Consider the following 19,625-nt stretch of genomic DNA (forward strand, 5'->3'; position numbering starts at 1 on the left):
AAGCAAATTCAGCTGTTCAAGAATCGAAACATATATGATTTCAGGTAGCAACCGAGGATGCATGGCAGGAAATTCATTTGAGCACGAGCAAGTAAAAAGGCCAGATTTTGCTGCTGCAGCTTCAGTCTTTCTTTTGTACAGTGGTTAAATACCTGTCCCAAATCAAAATAAAACTACAAGTCGACTCGAAATATTTACTAAAGCGACACAAAAGCTCACTTATACCTGTGTATAATTTTAATTCATTGGCTTGTTTTATAAATTGTGTAAAAAAAAAAGTAAGTTAACTTGTTATTTCTTCACAGACGAGATTAAATTTTAACTCTAGGGTAGGAGAATGTATTTGCTGTTTTTTTAATCCAAATTGGACCAATGGCTGATAAGTAACTTGAAACTGTTGAGGTTTCTGTAATATTTAAAGCCAAGTTGAGATAATAGCTAATACTCTTGAGTCTTTTGCAATTTGACTTTTTGTTGTCCTAAATCCAAGGTTAATTTTCAAATTGCTTGGCTGTTAATTCTTATAATAGTAATGCCCATTGGCTTCAGATTCTGTCACCTTCCTTTCCATGCTTTATTCGGTTTATTTCAGATTTTTTGCGTTGTTGCACAAACTAAACATAACTGAAGACAACTTTCTCCCCATTCCATAAATGATGTATTTTTTTCGTTTTTGTTTTGCTTGCAGTTTCGAGGTGAAAACATGGAAACCCAGGACGTTTGTGGATTACATGTAGCTCCCAGAGGTTTGTTGGTTGATGGTGACTGCACTAACTCCGCTCCTGTTCTTCATGCAGTGGATGCCACTGCTGAAATAATTGAGAACGCATGCAACTTGCATCCGGCCTGCTACACCAGAGAAAGCGGGCTGCTAGCTGTCTCATCCACCTGTGTCATGTTGGAAACAAGAGGAGAAATACCTGGCAGCGAGGATATGCGAATGGACCCTGCTGGGGGAGAGCACCATCTGCTTTTGGACAAAAACAAAGAGAAGGCTCTCGGTGAGTGTGCCTGCTGCTTCTGTGGTTCACCTGAAATCAGAATTTTATCAGATATTACTGCTGATGTTATTGTAAGGTGCTAACTGGAAGGAGCAAAACAATCGAATCAAATGAAGGTACTGATGGGGTTAAGATCTAAAACATATTATGAGGTAGCAGAATAGAAAAAGATTAAATCAAATAAAGAAAGAAAGGAAGGCAAACAAAACATTGACAGTGTTAGCTTGCATTTTATTGTGTCTACCACAAAGTAGAACTCACCAAGGTGTTTCTCTCAATATGATTTAGAGATGCTGGTGTTGAACTGGGGTGTACAAAATTAAAAATCACACAACACCAGGTTATAGTCCAACAGGATTAATTGGAAGCACTAGCTTTCAGAGCACTACTCTTTCATCAAGATGTGGTGTCACACAACCACCTGATGAAGGAGCAGCACTCCGAAAGCTAGTGCTTCCAATTAATCTGTTGGACTATAACCTGGTGTTGTGTGATTTTTAACTTTCTCTAAATAGGTGGCAGGAAAATTTGACACCAAGCCACAAAGGGAGAGATTATCTTGCAGGAAGGACAGATTAATCTGGAGGTCCTTCAGAAACTGGAAAGAAGAACAAAGTGGTTAAGGAGTATAGTTCCAGCGAAAAGACAGCTGGAAGCTATGTCATTAATTATGAGGTAAAGGACTGAACAGAGAGAGATTTACAAATATTTAGGAGTGAACACAAGGTGGAAAAAATGCAGAGATGAAAAGCTTTATCAATAAAGGCAAAAGTTATGAATGTGGTATAGATTGGGATAGAATAAAATGTAACTTGTGCAGAGTCGAGTTTTGGAATTCTAGCTTTGGTGAGGTGCTTTGCCTCATTTAAAGTCTGTTATCCTTTTATTCTAATATTCCTGGGCCATTAGTTATTGATGAGAGGGTAGCTAACTGAGACTGCTGCTGTAATTGGGCTGTTAAGTAAGATGGGGTACAAAATTTGTCTAGTGTCAGGTTAATGACTCTTTCCATTTTGCCCTTTTACAAGGAGCTGGTGCCTAAAAGCACAATTCAGAAGTCTAATTAGGATCTGAAATCTCAAACTATTGATTTAAACCTTTATCTCAATTCCACAGAGTTGATTTGGGTTTCCCTTGGTCTTTTCAAACAGATTTGTCAATTGGAAAATCAAAGCTTTTTTGATTGTCATGTACCGTTTTGCCAGAATCTCCAGACCGCTGCCCCACTACAGTACAACTAGACTTTTTGCTTACCTGCAACAGGTTTTTAAAATTCTCAGTGCTGAGAGTGTGAGCATTGCTGGAATCCTGTCCAATCCCTAATTGCCACTTTGACTTCTGCAGTCCCTGGCATGAAAATACTGCTATCATGTTTGGTAGTTCCATAATTTTGAGACTGCCACACTGAAGTTGCAGAAGTATATGTACCAATCGGGATAGTGTACGCTTTGTAGAGGAACTTGGAGATTGCCGTGTACCTGCACATCTGTAGATTTGGGAAGTACTGACAGGGTTGTCTTGACACCTTCCTGGAGTGCGTCCTGAAGATGGTACTCACTGTAGCTATACAGTGGAAAGATTGAGTGCTTGACCTAGTGTTTGGAGTGCCAGTTACTTTTTCTTGGATGACTGAGCCAGAAGTGCTACACCATTCAGTTAAATCCTGACTGCTCTGTGTATGAATTCTGGACTCTGTGCGCAGACTCTTGATACTTTTGCCTGATTGTTGCAGTTACACTTGTTCAAACAGTTTGTTCCAGTCAATTGAAAATAGCAAATGGAACTCCTCCAGACATAGAGTCAAAAAGCATGGAAACAAACCCTTTGGACCCAACTAGTCCACACCGACAATGTTCCCAAACTAAGCTAGTCCCACTTGCCTGTGTTTGGCCCTCCAAATCTTTCCTATTCTTGTACTTACCCAAATGTCTTTTAAATATTGTAACTGTGCCTGCATGCCCCACTTCTTCTGGCAGTTCATTCCATACATAAACCATTTTCTCTGTAAAACAAGTTCCCTCACAGGCCCTTTTTTAAAACTATCTCCTCTCACCTTAAAAATATACCCCCTAGTTTTGAATTGCCCAGCCCTAGGCTAAAGATGCTTGCTCTTAGCCTTATCGATGCCCCTGATGATTTTACAAACCTCTATACGTTCACCCTTCAAGCTCCTATGCTCAAGTCAAAAATGGAAGATGACAGAACATAAGCTATAGGCCAGTTAACTGAACACCTGTCACAGGGGAAATCATGCAAATCCATTATTAATGATACTTGGAAATCATAGTGTGATCAGGCAGGGTCAACGTGGTTTTGTGAAAGGGAAATTGTGAAACTTATTAATTATAGATTTTTGAGGAAACTAACAAGGGAGTGACAAAAATGGATAATTGGAAAAGGATATAAAAAGGTTAAGTGTTAGAGGGAAAATGTAGTATAAATATGAGAAAATGCAAACTTGTCCACTTTGACAGGAAGAATAGAAAAATGGTATGCTATGTAAATGGAGAGACATTGCAGAACTCAGATACTGCGGGATCGGGTGTCCTGCACAATTTCAAAGGAACATTGGTGATAAGTACGTGGATCACACAGAGTTAGTTTGCATCAAGTGATTAAGAAGCAAGTGGAATATCGACATCTGTTGTGAGAGGAATGGAATGTAAGAACAGGGAAATATTGCTGTAGATGTACAGGGCCTTGGTGAGACCATTTCTGGAGAACTGTGTACAATTTTGGACTCCTTTATTTTACACAGGATATAATTGCCTCAGCAGTTAAGAGAAGGTGTACTTGACTCATTTCTGGAATGAAGGACTTGGGAGTATGAAGAAACTTTGAGTAGGTTGGGCTCTTACTCATGGAGTTTAGAAGATAAGAGATGGCACGGTGGCTCAGTGGTTAGCACTGCTTCCTCACATCACCAGGGACCCAGGTTCGATTCCAGCCTTGGGTGACTGTCTGTGTGGAGTTTGCACATTCTCCCAGTATCTGCATGAGTTTCCTCCGGGTGCTCCGGTTTCCTCTCACAATCCAAAGATGTGCAGGTTAGGTGGATTGGCCATGCTAAATTGCCCATACTGAGAGGTGCATTAGTCAGGGGTAAATATAGGCTAGGGGAATGGGTCTGGGTGGGTTGCTTTTCAGAGGGTCGGTATGGACTTGTTGGGCCAAATAGCCTGTTTCCATATTGTACGGAATCTAATCTAATATAGTCTTATTGAAACATAATTCAGATTTTGAGGGAATTTGACAGGGTAGGTGCTGAGAAGATGTCTCCCCTTGTACGTGAAGCTAGAATTAGTGAACACATTATAAGCAGTTTTGCTTTTAAGACCGGGTAAAAGTTTTTTTTTCTTTTTGGTTGTTGGTTGATGGAAATCGTTTTCCTAGAAAACAGTGGGAACTGGGTCATTGGATTTGTTCAAGGCTGAGGTAGATTAGATGTTGACAGACAGTGGAGTCATGGATTATTGGGGGGGTGGCAAGCAGAAAGGAAAGTGAAGGTGAGACCACAACTGATTGAGGCATGTCTAATCAAATTGCAGCGAAAGCTTGCAGGAGCCAAATGGCCTCCTCTCCTATGTTCCTACTTGGTACACTCGACTTGTACCTTGTAGGTGATGAACAGGCTTTGAGGAGTTAGGATTTGAGCAATTGATGTAGAATATCCAGCCTCTCCCACATTTATGCGGCTGATCCATTTGACTTTCCTATCAGTATGGTTCCCAGGATGTTGATGGTGAGGAACCTGGTGATGGTGGCACCATTGAATGTCATGGCAGTGTGGTTAAACAATCTCTTGTTAGAAATGGTTAGGGCCCAGCACTTGTTTAGTCTAGGCACTATTTGTAACTTAACCCAAAACTGCATATTGTACAGACACTTTTCCAAGTGAAAATGGATTGCTTCATTATCTACAATAAGGAAAATTGTCTGTATCCATCACCAAACATCTCCACTTCTGACTTTATAGTGAAGATCATTGCTAGAGCACTTGAATGTAGAGAGGCCTACAGTGCTGACCTGAGGCTGACATCCTATAATGTTCTCAAACTGAGATGATTGACCTCCAATAAATGTAACTACCTTTTGAGTTAGATACGACTCAAGCAATGGAAAGAGTTTCCCATCTGATCCCTATTAAGACCAGTTTTACTGAGCTGGTTGGAACACTGTTCTTCATACTATTTTTGAACTAATGAAATCTGGAGCTCAGTGATCCCAGCTTAACCCAAACTGAGCCTGGGTGATTAACAGTTGGTTGATAGCTTAGTTGACAGTTCAGCTGGAATATTTTCTAATTAGGCATTAATGAGAAGATTGGCTTTCTCCTGCTTTTCGTGGAGGAGACATGGCTGTTTGCTTTCACTCATCGGGTGGATACTAGTGTTGTAGTTGTACTGGAGCAGCTTTTCTGAAGATGCATTTAAATGTGAAGCGCAGGACTTCATTACACAGTAAAATCCCAATGAGTTGAATCCCAGCAGATCTACCCACAAATTCATGCTTAACATGTCTTTATGATCGCCAAAGAGGCCACATTTCCACATGCATGCCCTCTGTATAGCCTCATATACCAAAAAACAACAGATTCAAATGAAATCGCAGTACAGACAGTACCTCAGTTGTGAATGGGTTCTATTAATCCATCTGTTCCCAGTTTGGTTTGTTCTCAAGTCAGAACGCAGTGCCGTTCATAAGTACAGGTAATATTTGTATGTTGGATATTTAAAATTACAGCCCATATGGAATCGTGGTCATTAGTATGAGTGTTCATAAAAGGAGATGTGTGAAATAACTTGATTTAAATTGTTCTCACTTTATAATTGTCTGACCTTGTGAAAGGCCAGAGCTTTACAATGAGAAAAATCAAAAGTGGTACTTCCTGAATCATTCCATGTCTTCCACTTGCTGTGCCGATTTCACCTGCTCTCCATTGATCACCCTTTTAGTTGTAGTTATTTGGTAGTACAGAACTTGAGTTTTGCTTCAAAAAATATCTTGCAGTCATCAGACTATTTGTGTCACAATTATCCAGTTTTGAGCTGCTCACTGTTATAATCTATCCCATTTTGTCCTCAGTTTGAAGGTGAGATTTGTTCTGCACACTGACGTGTGAAATGGGTCACTTCTAGCTATGCCGTCTTGAATGGAAGCTTCTGTGACTAGTCAATGGTGAAGTCAGGGTCAAATAGATAACTTTCTCTCACTGACTGCTGCACATATAGTTTTAATAGCTCCATCTTCAGGGCTCTGCTAGATTGGCCAGTCAAGTTAATGGGAAGTTACTCATGCTGATGGGCATTGAGGTCTGCCATCAGAAGTGCATTCTGTAATCTCGGTATTTTCTCTGCGTGCTGGAGCCTTGGTGTCTTGTTCAACCTTGAAATGATCTTCAAATTCACATCCTATGATCAAAGATAGTTTACCACTGAAGTTCTGCCTTTCTCCCCCACATCTCCTTGGCTTTACAAAGAGGCACACAAAGTTCAAGACCAAAGACGTACTACAAAATCATCATAAATCACTAATGAAGTTCCAACTTGAGTATTGTGGCTAATTCTGGACAGTATGTTGAGTAGTGATAAAGGAAATTCACTCAAATAGTTACAGCAATAAAGGCTTTATTGATGTAAATTACCTTGATTTGCTCTCTTTAAAGCAGAAGAGGTTAAGAAGAGATTCAGTAGCTGTTTGAAAGAATTTTAATTGTGAATAATGAAAAATTGCTTCTAATGGTCAAAAAGTCAGTGTTCAGAAATAATTGACAGAAGAACTGGAGAGGACATGAGGAAAAGATATTTCTACTGCAAGTTGTCAGTCTAGAAAGGGCTCTATGAAAAGGGGTTGGAGGTAGAATGAATAATATTTTTCAAAAGTGGAAAAGCTTTTAGAGTTACAGGAAAAGCGGAAAGGTGGGACAAATGGGATAGATCTTTTTTTTACTCCTGGGTCATGGGTGTCATTGGCTGACCAGCATTTATTGCCTGTCCCTAGTTGCCCTTCAGGAGGTGACGGTGCGCTGCCTTCTTGGACAGCTGCGGTCCTCATGCTGTGGGTTGACCCACACCCTTCGGAAGAGAATTCCAGGATTTTGACCCAGCAACCGAGAAAGAACGGTGATTTATATACTAGTCAGGATGGTGAGTAGCTTGGAGGGGAACTTGCAGGTGGTGGTATTCACATGTATCTCCTGCCCTGTTTCCAGATAGAAATGGTTGTGGGTTTGGAAGGTGCTCTCTAAGGTTCTTTGGTGAATTTTGCTGTGCATCTTGTAGATAGTGCCCACTGCTGCTATTGAGCATCGGTGGTGGAGGGAATGGATGCTTGTGGATGTGCCAATTAAGCGGGCTGCTTTGTCCTGGATGATGTAAAGTTTCTTGAGTGTAGTTGGAGCTGCATTCATTCAGATAAGTGGGGAGTATTCCATCACACTCCTGACCTGTGCCTTGTTGATGATGGGCAGAGGATTCAGCAAATGAGTTACTTGCTGCAGGATTCCTTGCCTGTGATCTACTCTTGTAGCCACTGTGTTTACGTGGTGAGTCCAGCTGAGATTCTGGTCAATGGTAATCCCTGGATTTTGATAGTGGGTAATTATGTGATGGTAACATCATTGAATGTGGAATATGGCAGTCGATCAATTGTCTCTTTTTTTGGAGATGGTCATTGCCTGGTGTTTGTGTGGAGCGAATGTTACTTGCCATTTGACAGCCCAAGCCAGGATATTGTCAAGATGGTGTTGCATTTGAACATGGACTGTTTCGGCATCTGACGAGTCGTGAACATTGTGCGAACATCCCCACTTTTGACCTTATGATGGAGGGAAGGTCATTGATGAAGATGGTTGGGCCTAGGACACTACGCTGAGGAGTTCCTGCAGGGATGTCCTGGAGCTGAGATGACTGACCCCCAACAACCTTGACCACCTTCCTTTGTGTCAGATATATGTCCAACCAGTGGAGAGTTTACCCCCAATACCTATTGATTGCACTTTTGTTATGGCTTCTTGATGCCACACTTGGTCAAATGCAGCCTTGATCCAAAGACTGCCACTCACCTCACCTGTGGAATTCAGCTCTTTTGTCCATGTTTGAAACAAGGCTGTAATGAGGTTAGGAGCTGAGGGGTCCTGGCCTCACTGGGCATCGCTGAGCAGGTGCAGCTTCTTTGCACTGTTGATGACACCTTCCATCACTTTACTGATGATCAAGAATAAACTGATAGATCGGTAATTGGCTGCATAAGATTTGTCCTTTTTTTTAAACAAGGCACAGCTAAGCGATTTTCCACATTGTCGGGTAGATGCTAGTGTTGTAAATGTACCAGAAGAGGCAGGTAGGTTCAGAAAGTCAGCTGAAGACTGGTATCTGTAACGCTGGGGACCACTGGTGGAGGCCAAGATGGATCATCCACTTGGCACTTCTGGCTGAAGATTACTGCAACTGCTTCAGCTTTATCTTTTGCATTGCTGTGCTCGGCTCTTCCATCATTGAGGATGGGGATATTTGTGGAACGACCTCCTCCTCCAGTGAGTTGTTCAATTGTTGGTCATAGTTCATGATGAGATGTGGCTGAAGTGCAAAGCTAGATCTGATCCATTGGTTATGGGATTGCTTAATTCTGTCACTTGCTACTTACCAAATTTGGCATGCAAGTAGTCCTATTTGGTAGCTTCATCAGGTTGACACCTTATTTTTAGGTATGCCTGGTGCTGCTCCTGGAATCATCTCCTGTATGCTCCATGTAACCTGGGTTGATGAAACCCTGGCTTGATGGTAATGTTTGAGAGGGGGATATGTTGGCATATGAGGTTACAGATTGTGCTGGGGTATAATTCTGCTGCTGCTGATGGTACACAACACTTCATGGATGTCCAGTCTTGAGTTGCAGGATATGTTTGAAATCTGTTCCATTTAGCACAGTAATAGTGCCACACAACACCATGGAATCAGATGAAGGGCTTTTGCCCGAAACGTCAATTTTCCTGCTCCTCGGATGCTGCTTGACCTGCTGTGCTTTTCCAGCACCACTCTCATCTAGACTCTGAACTCCAGAATCTGCAGTCCTCACTTATGCCTCATCTCTACAAAGACTGTGTGATGGTCGCTCTTATTGATACTGACATGGACAGATGCAACTGCAGCTGGCAGATTGGTAAGGATGAGGTCAAGTCTGTTTTTCCCTTTTGTGGTTCCCCAGTCTAGCACCAAGTCCTTTAGGACCTGACTAAAGACCTCTTTCAAAAAGCTGATACAGGCTCAGTAGGTTAAATAACCTCTTACTTTGCTGCATTATTTCACAATTTCTCTAGCAGTGTCCTCATTTGTGATATAATTAGTGAGATTGTATACTGTAACATTGCCCTCTTCTATCCTGAGCTCCACGCTACACAAAGTCCAAACTGTTCAAAAATCCACCACCCACTCTTTGTTTTTTCTATATCCAATCTTTAACATTGCTCATTCTCCAAAGCACTGAATCCAAAACACTTGTACCTGGTTGACAAATGCCCGTCATGGTTGTGCCCTTACTCTGCAGCCCCCTGCCTCCAACCTGCTACTGCACCTTGTAGATCATGGTTCCAGCCATGTCAGTCCTGGCATTTTTGATTTGCTTTTTGTGATCTTTACAGTGTGGGGGGCTTTGAGTTTCTTTCTGTGTAAAAGACACTATGAAACTTGCAAATTTAAAATAAATTAATTACCAGTGAATAATGTAACACTATCTTAGCCCGTGCTCAGGCTGAAATGTAAAGCAGGTCGGCAAATTAATTATCTTTATTCTTAACATAGTGCAGTGCTTTGAAAAGAGGAATGAACTGCCAGATGAAGTGGTAGATGCAGGTACACTTACAACATTAAAAAGACTTTTGGACAGGTACATCAACAGGGAAGGTTTGGAGGGATAAGGGCCAAATGCAGGCAAACAAGACTCATTAGGTTTGGGAGACATGGTTGACATGGATGAGTAGGATTAAAGGATCTGTTTCCATGCAATATAACTCTATAACTAAGCTCCTAGCATATTTGGGTCAACATTGCAAAATGCCAGGAATTTTGCAATTTTTATTCCAACCTATTATAAGAATAATAGAATTGTAGGATCTCTACAGTGCGGAAACAGCCCCTTCGGCCCAACATGTCCACACCGAACACCTGAAGATTAACCCACCCAGACTCATTCCCCTACCCCATATTTACCCCTGACTAATGCACCTAACCTACATATTCCTGAACACTATGAGCAATTTAGCATGGCCAATTCATCCAACCGACACACCTTTGGATTGTGGCAGGAAACCGGAACACCCGGAGGAAACCCACGCAGACACTGGGAGAATGTGCAAACTTCATATAGACAGTTGCCCGAGGCAGGAATCGAACCTGGGACCCTGGCACTGTGAGACAGCAGTGCTAACCACTGAACCAGGAAGTGAACACAAATATGATATTGTAGTAAGGATGAACTAAGAAATGTGATGGATGTAACAACACTCCACGGAAAGCACGTACAATCTATCCCTCACGTGGGAGCAGTATGCTCCCGACAATGATGTCATGTGCCATTCTCAACTGATATTCTTGATTAGGACGGAGGTAGAGTAGGGTAAAAACTAATGTTGGCAGAGCCTTCTTTTTTGGTTACAAATTAAAGTGTGTTATTCTAAGTCTATTAAAGCGAATAGGAGTGTTGCTGGCTTGGCCAGCATTTATCACTGACCCCTAAGTGCCCTTCAGCATATGTTGGTGTGCTGTCACCTTGAAATGCTGCAGTGCTGTTGGGAAGAGAATTCCAGAATTTTGACCCAGTGACTGAAGGAATGTCAATAGAATTCCAAGCCGAGATTGTGATCATTTTAAGGGGTTCTTGAAGTTGGTGGTTCCACGTAGCTGCTGCCTTTGTCCTTCCAGGTGATGGAGGTCATGGGTTTGGTAGGTGGTGTCAAAGGATCCTGGGGGAGTTGCTTCACTGCTTCTTGTTGGTGGTACACACTGCTGTCACTGTGTGCTGTTGATGAAGGGAATGAATGTCAAACCTGGGTTGGTGGCAGGCTGCTTTGATCTGGATAGTATTGAGTTTCCGAAGTGTTTTTGGAGCTGCTGGCATCCAGATAAATAATGACGTGACCACTCCTGACATGTCCTGTAATCATGTACAGGCTTGGGGAAAACAGAAGGTGAATTATTCACCACAGAATTTTTGTTCCAGTAGCCAAAGTGTGTTTGTAGCTAGTCCAGTTCAGATTGTGGTCCATGGTAACCCCCGCTATGTTAATAGGAGGAGAAAATTCAGTGAAGGTTAGGCCATTGAACCTAACAGAGTGGTGGTCAAATTATCTTTTGTTGGAGATAGTCATTGTCAGGTATTTGTGTGGTACAAGCTAGCCATGTATAAGGCATGATGCTGAGCATTGTGCAGTCATCGGTGAACATCCCCATACCTGACCTTTATGATTTCTAGGAGTCATAGAAAGTTTAAAAAATATTTTAAACTGTGGTAAGATCTAGAGTGTTGATGGTGTGTCTATTCCAGTACTGTCCCCCCACACCACCACCTTTCAAATTTGCCATGATTGCCCATCTTCTTAAAAAAAATCTTTTTGTGACCCAACATCATTGCAACTCATCATTGTTCCCACCCAAATCTCCCTTTGCTCCACAAAGTGCAGAAACAGCTACTGCTTCCCAATCGAAGATGGAGGAAAGGAAACATTTCTGACTGTAACAGGCTGCTCCTTTTTTGAGGTATTTTGAGTGTTGGAAGTGATTTCCTTGAATTCTAGGAGCAGCAATTACTGTTTTACAAGCGGTTGCATTGTTTTGGAATTTTGAAGGGAACAAAAGGTCAAACCAACAGCACTTTTAAAAGGGAGCGAGACAGACAAAGGCAGCACATGGTCAGGTCAGTGCAGGAGTGAGAGAGAGTGAACCTGCACAGTTACTGTATTTGCTGTTGAATTCATGTACTGCTGGACATCACAGTGTATTTCGAAAAACTATCAAACAGTGAAATACAAAACTGATTTGGAGGAACCTATTTGGGAGAGGTCACTACATAGAAATAGATAAGTGAATCGTTTGAAGTATAGCCTTGCTATAAATCTACAATAGTGAGTAGAGTGGATTCTTTCTTGATTACATGTTTTATTTGAGATTAAACTTAAAAATATAAGCCATAAGTATTAAGTTAGCCTGGAGCAATGTTTTGTAGAGGAATAAGGCAGTACTATTTTCTGGCTCTGTAGGTTGGAAAAGGTAAAAATAGCCTTTTGTAGAGTGATATGCTGCTCTTTTTGGATGTGGGAGTTTAGGGAGAATTTACATGTTACTGAGGATTATATCTGCAATAAACGCCGTTGGTTGGAAATCCTATCAGATTGAAAGGATCGGTTGGAGGAACAGTTAGAGCCAATGAGGAATTTAGAAGGGCAAAGGGGTGTGATGGACGGCAGTTATAGGAAGGGGGGAAAAGTCTCAGATACAGTCACCTAGATGGGTTAATTCCAGGAAAGGTAAGAGAGTTAAGCTGTTAGTGCAGGAGTCTTCTGTGGCTATCCCCATTTCAAACAACTGTGCTGTTTTGGAAAATGTAGGGGGTGATGGATTCTCAGGAGAATGTAGCACGTACAGCCAAGTTTCTGGTATTGAGACTGGCTATAATGCAGTGAGAGGTACGTCGGGTTCCAAGTGATCAATTGTGTTAGGGGACTCTCTTGTTCAAGGTACACACAGATGTTTCTATGGCCAGCAGCAAAAAATCAGAATGGTGTGTTGTTTCCCTGGTGCCAGGATCAAGGATGTCTCAGAGGGTGCAGAATGTTCTCAAAGGGGAGAGGGGCCAGCAGGAGGTCATTGTCAACATTGGAACCAGCGACATAGGAAGGAAAAAGGATGAGGTTCTAAAGGGAGAACATAGAAAGTTAGGCAGGAATTTAAAAAGGAGGTCCTAGAGAGTAGTAATATCTGGAATACTCCCGGTGCTATAAGCTAGTGAGGGCAGCAATAGGAGGATAGAGCAGATGAATGTATGGCTGAGGAGCTGGTGTATGGGAGAAGGATTCACATTTTTGGACCATTGGAATATCTTTTGGGGTAGAAGTGACCTGTACAAGAAGGACAGTTTGCACCTAAATTGGAAGGGGATGATTTGCTAGAACTGCTCGGGAGGATTTAAACTAGTAAGGTGGGGGGAGTGGGGGTGGGGGTATTGGGGGGGAGAGGGGAGAGAAGAGGCGGGGGCTACTGGGACCCAGAGAGATAGTGAGGAAAGAGATCAATCTGAGACTGGTACAGTTGAGAAAAGAAGAGAGTTAAACAGTCAGGGCAGGCAGAGACAGGTAGGACTAATAAATTAAACCTAATGGGAAAGACAGATGAACTCAGGGCATGGTTAGGAACGTGGGACTGGGATATCATAGCAATTACAGAAACATGGCTCAGGGATGGGCAGGACTGGCAGCTTAATGCTCCAGGATACAAATGCTACAGGAAGGATAGAAAGGGAGGCAAGAGAGGAGGGGGAGTGACATTTTTGATCAGGGGTGGTATTAAAGCTGTGCTGAGGGAGAATATTCCTGGAAATACATCCAGCTTATTTGGGTGGAACTGAGAAATAAGAAAGGGATGATCACCTTATTGGGATTGTATTCTAGACCCCTTAATTGTCAGAGGGAAATTGAGAAACTAACTTGTAAGGAGATCTCAGCTATCTGTAAGAATAATAGGGTGGTTATGGTAGGGGATTTTAACTTTCCATAGACTGGGACTGCCATAGTATTAAGGATTTAGACGGAGAGGAATTTGTTAAGTGTGTACAAGAAAATTTTCTGATTCAGTATGTGGATGTATCTACTAGAGAAGGTGCAAAATCTGACCTACTCGTGTTAGGTTCTCTTCCCTAGATTTCACACAAGATGCAATTCGCATACACCAACTTCTGTAAGCAGTGAAAGCTTATTCAAGCTTGTACAAGCTAGGTGACCCCCTCGGCTGTTCTCCCCCCCCCCCCCCCCCCCCCCCCCCCGTACGTGTGCAAGTCAAAAGAGAAACTAAACAAAGAAAACTCATCCCCTTTATATAGGTCAGTTAGCCATGCTTACAGATAATCTGGCCACTCCCCCATTGTCACATGCCACTCAAGTCAACCGCCAGTCTTTCCATCACAGTCACGTGAGAAAATGTTAGTGTCGATGCCCTAATCCTAGGGATCGTTATGCAAGCAATTTCCTGACTCAGCGATTCCCCAAGACAATGCAAGTGCAACATGCCAAGCTTCAGGGATGGCGAGAAAGCATTTCTGAATGGAAGAGATTGAATGATAGTTTCATTTGATAATAGTAGGGGGGAGTAGTAGCAAATATACTTAAGAGGGAAATCAGGAGGGCAGAAACGGGACATGAGATAATTTTGGCAAATAGGGTTAAGGAGAATCCAAAGAGATTTTACAAATACATTAAGGATAAAAGGATAACCAGGGAGAAAATAGGGCCCCTCAAAGATCAGCAAGTTGTCCTTTGTGTGGAGCAGCAGGAGGTTGGGGAAATACTAAACCAGTATTTTGCATCAATGTTTACTGTGGAAAAGGACATGGAAGATATAGAATGCAAGGAAATAGATGGTGACATCTTGAACAATGTCCATATTACAGAGGAGGAAGTGCTTGGATATCTTGAAATGCATAAACGTGGATCAATCCCCAGGACTTGATCAGGTGTACCCTAGAACTCTGTGGGAAGCTAGGGAAGTGATTGCTGGGCCCCTTGCTGAGATATTTGTATCATTGATAGTCACAGGTGCCAGAAGACTGGAGGTTAGCTAACGTGGTGCCACTGTTTAAGAAGGGCGGTAAGGAAAAGCAAGGGAACTATCAACCAGTGAGCCTGACATCGGTGGTGGGCAAGTTGTTGGAGGGAATCCTGAGGGACAGGATGTACATATATTTAGAAAGGCAAGGATTGATTAGGGATAGTCAACATGGCTTTGTTCATGGGAAATCATGTCTCATTAATTTGATTGAGTTTTTTGAAGAAGTAACAAAGAAGATTGATGAGGGCAGAGCGGTAGACGTGATCCATATGGACTTCAGTAAGGCATTTGACAAGGTTCCCCATGGGAGACTGGTTAGCAAGGTTAGATTTCATGGAATACAGGGAGAACTAGCCATTTGGATACAGAACTGGCTCAAAAGTAGAAGACAGAGGGTGGTGGTGGAGGGTTGTTTTTCAGACTGGAGGCCAGTGACCAGTGGAATGCCGCAAGGATTTGTGCTGGGTACACTGCGTTTTGTCATTTATATAAATGATTTGGATGTGAGCGTAAGTTTGCAGATGACACCAAAATTGGAGGTGTAGTGGACCTGAAAATCTTAGCAGGACTTATACACTGAATGGTAAGGTCCTAGGGAGTGTTGCTGAATAAACAGACCTTGGAGTGCAGGTTCATAGCTCCTTGAAAGTACAGTCGCAGTATATAGGATAGTGAAGAAGGCATTTGGTATGCTTTCTTTTATTGGTCAGAATATTGAGTACAGGAGTTGGGAGGTCATGTTGTGGCTGTACAGGACATTGGATAGGCCACTTTTGGAATATTGTGTGCAATTCTATTCCCCCTCCTATCTGAAGGATGTTGTGAAACTTGAAAGGATTCAGAAAAGATTTACAAGGATGTTGCCAGGGTTGGAGGGTTTGAACTATAGGGAGTAGTTAAATAGGTTGAGGCTGTTTTCCCTGGAGCGTCGGAGCCTGAGGGGTGACCGTATAGAGGTTTATAAAATCATGAGGGGCATGGATAGGATAAATAGACAAAGTCTTTTACCTGGGGTGGAGGAGTCAGTACTGGAGGACACAGGTTTAGAGTGAGAAGGGAAAGATATAAAAGAGACCTAAGGGGCAACTTTTTCACGCAGAAGGTGGTATGCGTATGGAATGAGCTGCCAGAGGAAGTGGTACAATTGTAACATTTAAGAGGCATTTGGATGGATATATGAATAGGAAGGGTTTGGAGGGATATTGGCTGGGTGCTGGCAGGTGGGACTAGATTGGGTTGGGATATCTGGTCGGCATGGACGGGTTGGACCGAAGTGTCTGTTTCCATGCTGTACATCTCTATGACTCCAATTCCAATCAGATTTCTTCTTGGTGCTTCGCAATATTACAAATCCAGTGTGTCTGTGACAGTAGTGAGCACACCACTTCTCAACTTGTCTGCAGCCTTCATAGTCACCCCGTTAAATTTTGTTGCCTTATGTTACTTGTTACTTTTATCATGTCTCAGATAAAGACCATCTCTCATTGTTTTATTAAACCACTCATCTCCTGCCTTAGCCCAACCAAAACCACTTCTGTCTCCATTCCTTTTGCTCTTTCTGTTGCATGCTGAATGTCTCTGTTGCTCTCCTCCCATTTCTCTCTACCTCCCCCTTCCCCAAACCCTCCAGCTGCTTCTCTCCCACCCATCAGAACCACAGAAAGCACTCTTGAATTCTGCACTTCTCTACTAAAACTGCTCACAAGTCCAAGATCATCCTGGAATGCAAATATAACACTGAGCTCCTTTCCAGTGTCTTACAAACTATCTTACCATCTCTTACCTACCTCCTCCTGCCAGCACGTGTGAGGAGCCCACGGATTGATGTCTGTCAGACTGATACCATTGATTGCTTCTCTTTCCCAAACCCACTGTTTCCCAGAGCTCAGCTTGCCCTGCCTCACTCCTGAACTCCCACCAATTCCTCTCCTGTCTCCTCTTATGCCCTCTCCAAGCTCATCTTGTCTGGGAGATCCCACATCCCATAGTCAAGATGAGCTGAATCCCCATTCCAAATAAATTGCTGACCAGCAAGTTTTCTCTCACATTGCTTCAGGTACAGTTCCAATCCTTCAGATTTAACATGATCACTCCTCAGAATACCAACATTGTCCTTACAAACTATCTCCTTACTTTCAGTCTTCTTCTCCAAGTGTTTGAGCTGCACATTTGAATCACTTCAGTTAGTTTCTCTCCAATCCAACCCCTCCCAATACCAAAATGGCTTTTTATCAAAATCGCAAGTAACCTCCAATGTCTCATTATAAACTCTTCTTCCTCTACCTTTTCAGCCTGTCTACAGCCTTTGACATGATTGACCATGACATCATTCACCAACATCTCTCCATGGTCATCCAGCTCGGTAGGTTTACAATTGCCTCATTCCGTTTTCCCTATTCAGAGAATCACCTGCAATGGCTTCTGTAGTCAATCCTGTACAATTGCCTCTGCTGTCCCCAAGGGTTCCCTCTTAACCCTTCATATTTCTTATTGACATGCTGATACACAGCAGCATCATTTGAAAACTCAGTGATAGTTTCACATATGCACTGATGACATCCTGCTCTCTCAACTGTTCCACTTTTTTTGATTCATGTAGGGTTTTTCAGTTGTCAGGCTGCTCATATAATACTGGTGATCAGAATTTCCTCCAGTTGTCCTGCTGCTAAATCTGTTCCCTAGCCACTGTCCAGTTCCTACCTTTTAGAGCTGTGAACCACACAACCTGGAACCCCTGTGTTATATGTGACTGCAGGACGAGCTTCCATATTTCAGCTCAGTCACCACAACAGCTAATTTTCCCCTTTATACCTGATCATTTGCTCTAAACCTGTGTCAGCTCATCTAGTTCTACAATCCTTCTTCATGCCTTTGTTATCTCGTAATTTGACTATTCCAGTACACCTTGACCCGTTTTTGCATTCTTTAAATTTAGATCCCTGACCTAATTCATAACATCATCGTGCTACTGCTACATCCTATCTCTCTCATGTCCTCTCGTCTCTCAATAACCCAAAAAGTCTCTGATCTTTTAATTCAGACCTAGATGTTCAGCACAGAAACAGAACCTTCGGTCCAACTCGTTCATGCCGAACGGATATCCTAACCTAATCTAGTCCCACCTGCCAGCACCCGGCCCATATCCCTTCAAATTCTTCCTATTCATATACCCATCCAGATGCCTTTTCAATGTTGCAATTGTACCAGCCTCCACCACTTCCTCTGGCAGCTCATTCCATACATGTACCACCCTCTGAGTGAAAACGTTGCCCCTAAGGTCTCTTTTATATCTTTCCCCTCTCACCCTAAACCTATGCCCTCTAGTTCTGACTCCCCCACCCCAGGGAAAAGACTGTCTATTTATCCTATCCATGCCCCTCATGATTTTATAAACCTTCAATGCTCCAGGGAAAACAGCCCCAGCCTATTCAACCTCTCCCTATAGCTCAAATCCTCCAACCCTGGCAACGTCCTTGTAAATCTTTTCTGAACTCTTTCAAGTTTCACAACATCCTTCGGGTAGGAGAGAGACCAGAATTACACGCACTATTCCAAAAGTGGCCAAACCAATATCCTGTACAGCCGCAACATGACCTCCCAGATCCTGTACTCAATACTCTGATCAATAAAGGAAAGCATACCAAACGCCGCCTTCACTATCCTATCTACCTGCGACTGTACTTTCAAGGAGCTATTAACCTGCACTCCAAGGTCTCTTTGTTCAGCAACACTGTCTAGGTCCTTACCATTAAGTGTATAAGTCCTGCTAAGATTTGCTTTCCCAAAATGCAGCATCTCGCATTTATCTGAATTAAACTCCATCTGCCGCTTCTCAACCCATTGGCCCATCTGATCAAGATCCCATTGTAATCTGAGGTGACCTTCTTCGCTGTCCACTACACCTCCCAATTTTGGTGTCATCTTCAAACTTACAAACTATACCTCTTAGGCTTGCATCCAAATAATTTATAAAAATGATTAAAAGCAGTGGGCCCAGCACCGATCCTTGTGGCACTCCACTAGTCACAGGCCTCCAGTCTGAAAAACAACCCCCCACCACCACTCTGTCTTATACCTTTCTGCCAGTTCTGTATCCAAATGGCTAGTTCTCCCTGTATTCCATGAGATCTAACCTTGTTAATCTGTTTTCCATGGGAAACTTTGTTGAAAGCCTTATTGAAGTCCAAACAGATCACGTCTCCCGCTCTGCCCTCATCAATCCTCTTGTTACTTCAAAAAACTCAATCAAATTCATGAGGCAAAATTTCCCATGCACAAAGCCACGTTGACTATCCCTAATCAGTCCTTGGAGAGGCAAATACATGTACATCCTGTCCCTCAGGATTCCATCCAGTAACTTGTCCACCACCAATGTTAAGCTCAACGGTCTACAGGTCCCTGGATTTTCCTTACCGCCTTTCGTAAATAGTGGCACCACGTTAGCCAACCTCCAGTCTTCTGGCACCTTACCTGTGACTATCGATGATACAAATATCTCAGCAAGGGGCCCAGCAATCACTTCCCTAGCTTCCCACAGAGTTCGAGGGTACACCAGATCAGGTCATAGAGATGTACAGCATGGAAAAAGACCCTTCAGTCCAACTTGTCCATGCCGACCAGATATCCCAACCCAATCTAGTCCCACCTGCCAGCACCCGTCCCATATCCCTCCAAACCCTTCCTATTCATGTACCCATCCAAATGCCTCTTAAATATTGCAATTGTACCAGCCTCCACCACATCCTCTGGCAGCTCATTCCATACACGTACCACCCTCTGCATGAAAAAGTTGCCCCTTAGGTCTCTTTTATAT

The 19,625-nt window shown here is 42.8% G+C and overlaps 1 protein-coding gene across 3 annotated transcripts in view; it reads left to right on the top strand.

Annotated features, from left to right (window-relative positions):
• The window catches only part of LOC122554993 (gamma-taxilin-like), an 87,915-nt gene that overhangs the window by 27,811 nt on the left and 40,479 nt on the right, over window positions 1–19,625 (top strand). For 2 of the 3 annotated variants that reach the window (XM_087992979.1, XM_087992980.1), the window contains exon 2: window positions 689–1,001. In XM_087992979.1, the coding sequence (XP_087849105.1) occupies window positions 689–1,001 (313 nt within the window). Of the gene's footprint in view, window positions 1–688; window positions 1,002–17,103; window positions 17,175–19,625 lie in introns of those variants that run through there. The other variant, XM_043700506.2, reaches the window with a different exon arrangement.

This window comes from Chiloscyllium plagiosum, unplaced genomic scaffold, assembly GCF_037043375.1.
Source record: "Chiloscyllium plagiosum isolate Xiang-an unplaced genomic scaffold, Cpla_swu_hap1 HiC_scaffold_12, whole genome shotgun sequence".
In the NCBI taxonomy this organism is placed as follows: Eukaryota; Metazoa; Chordata; class Chondrichthyes; order Orectolobiformes; family Hemiscylliidae; genus Chiloscyllium; species Chiloscyllium plagiosum.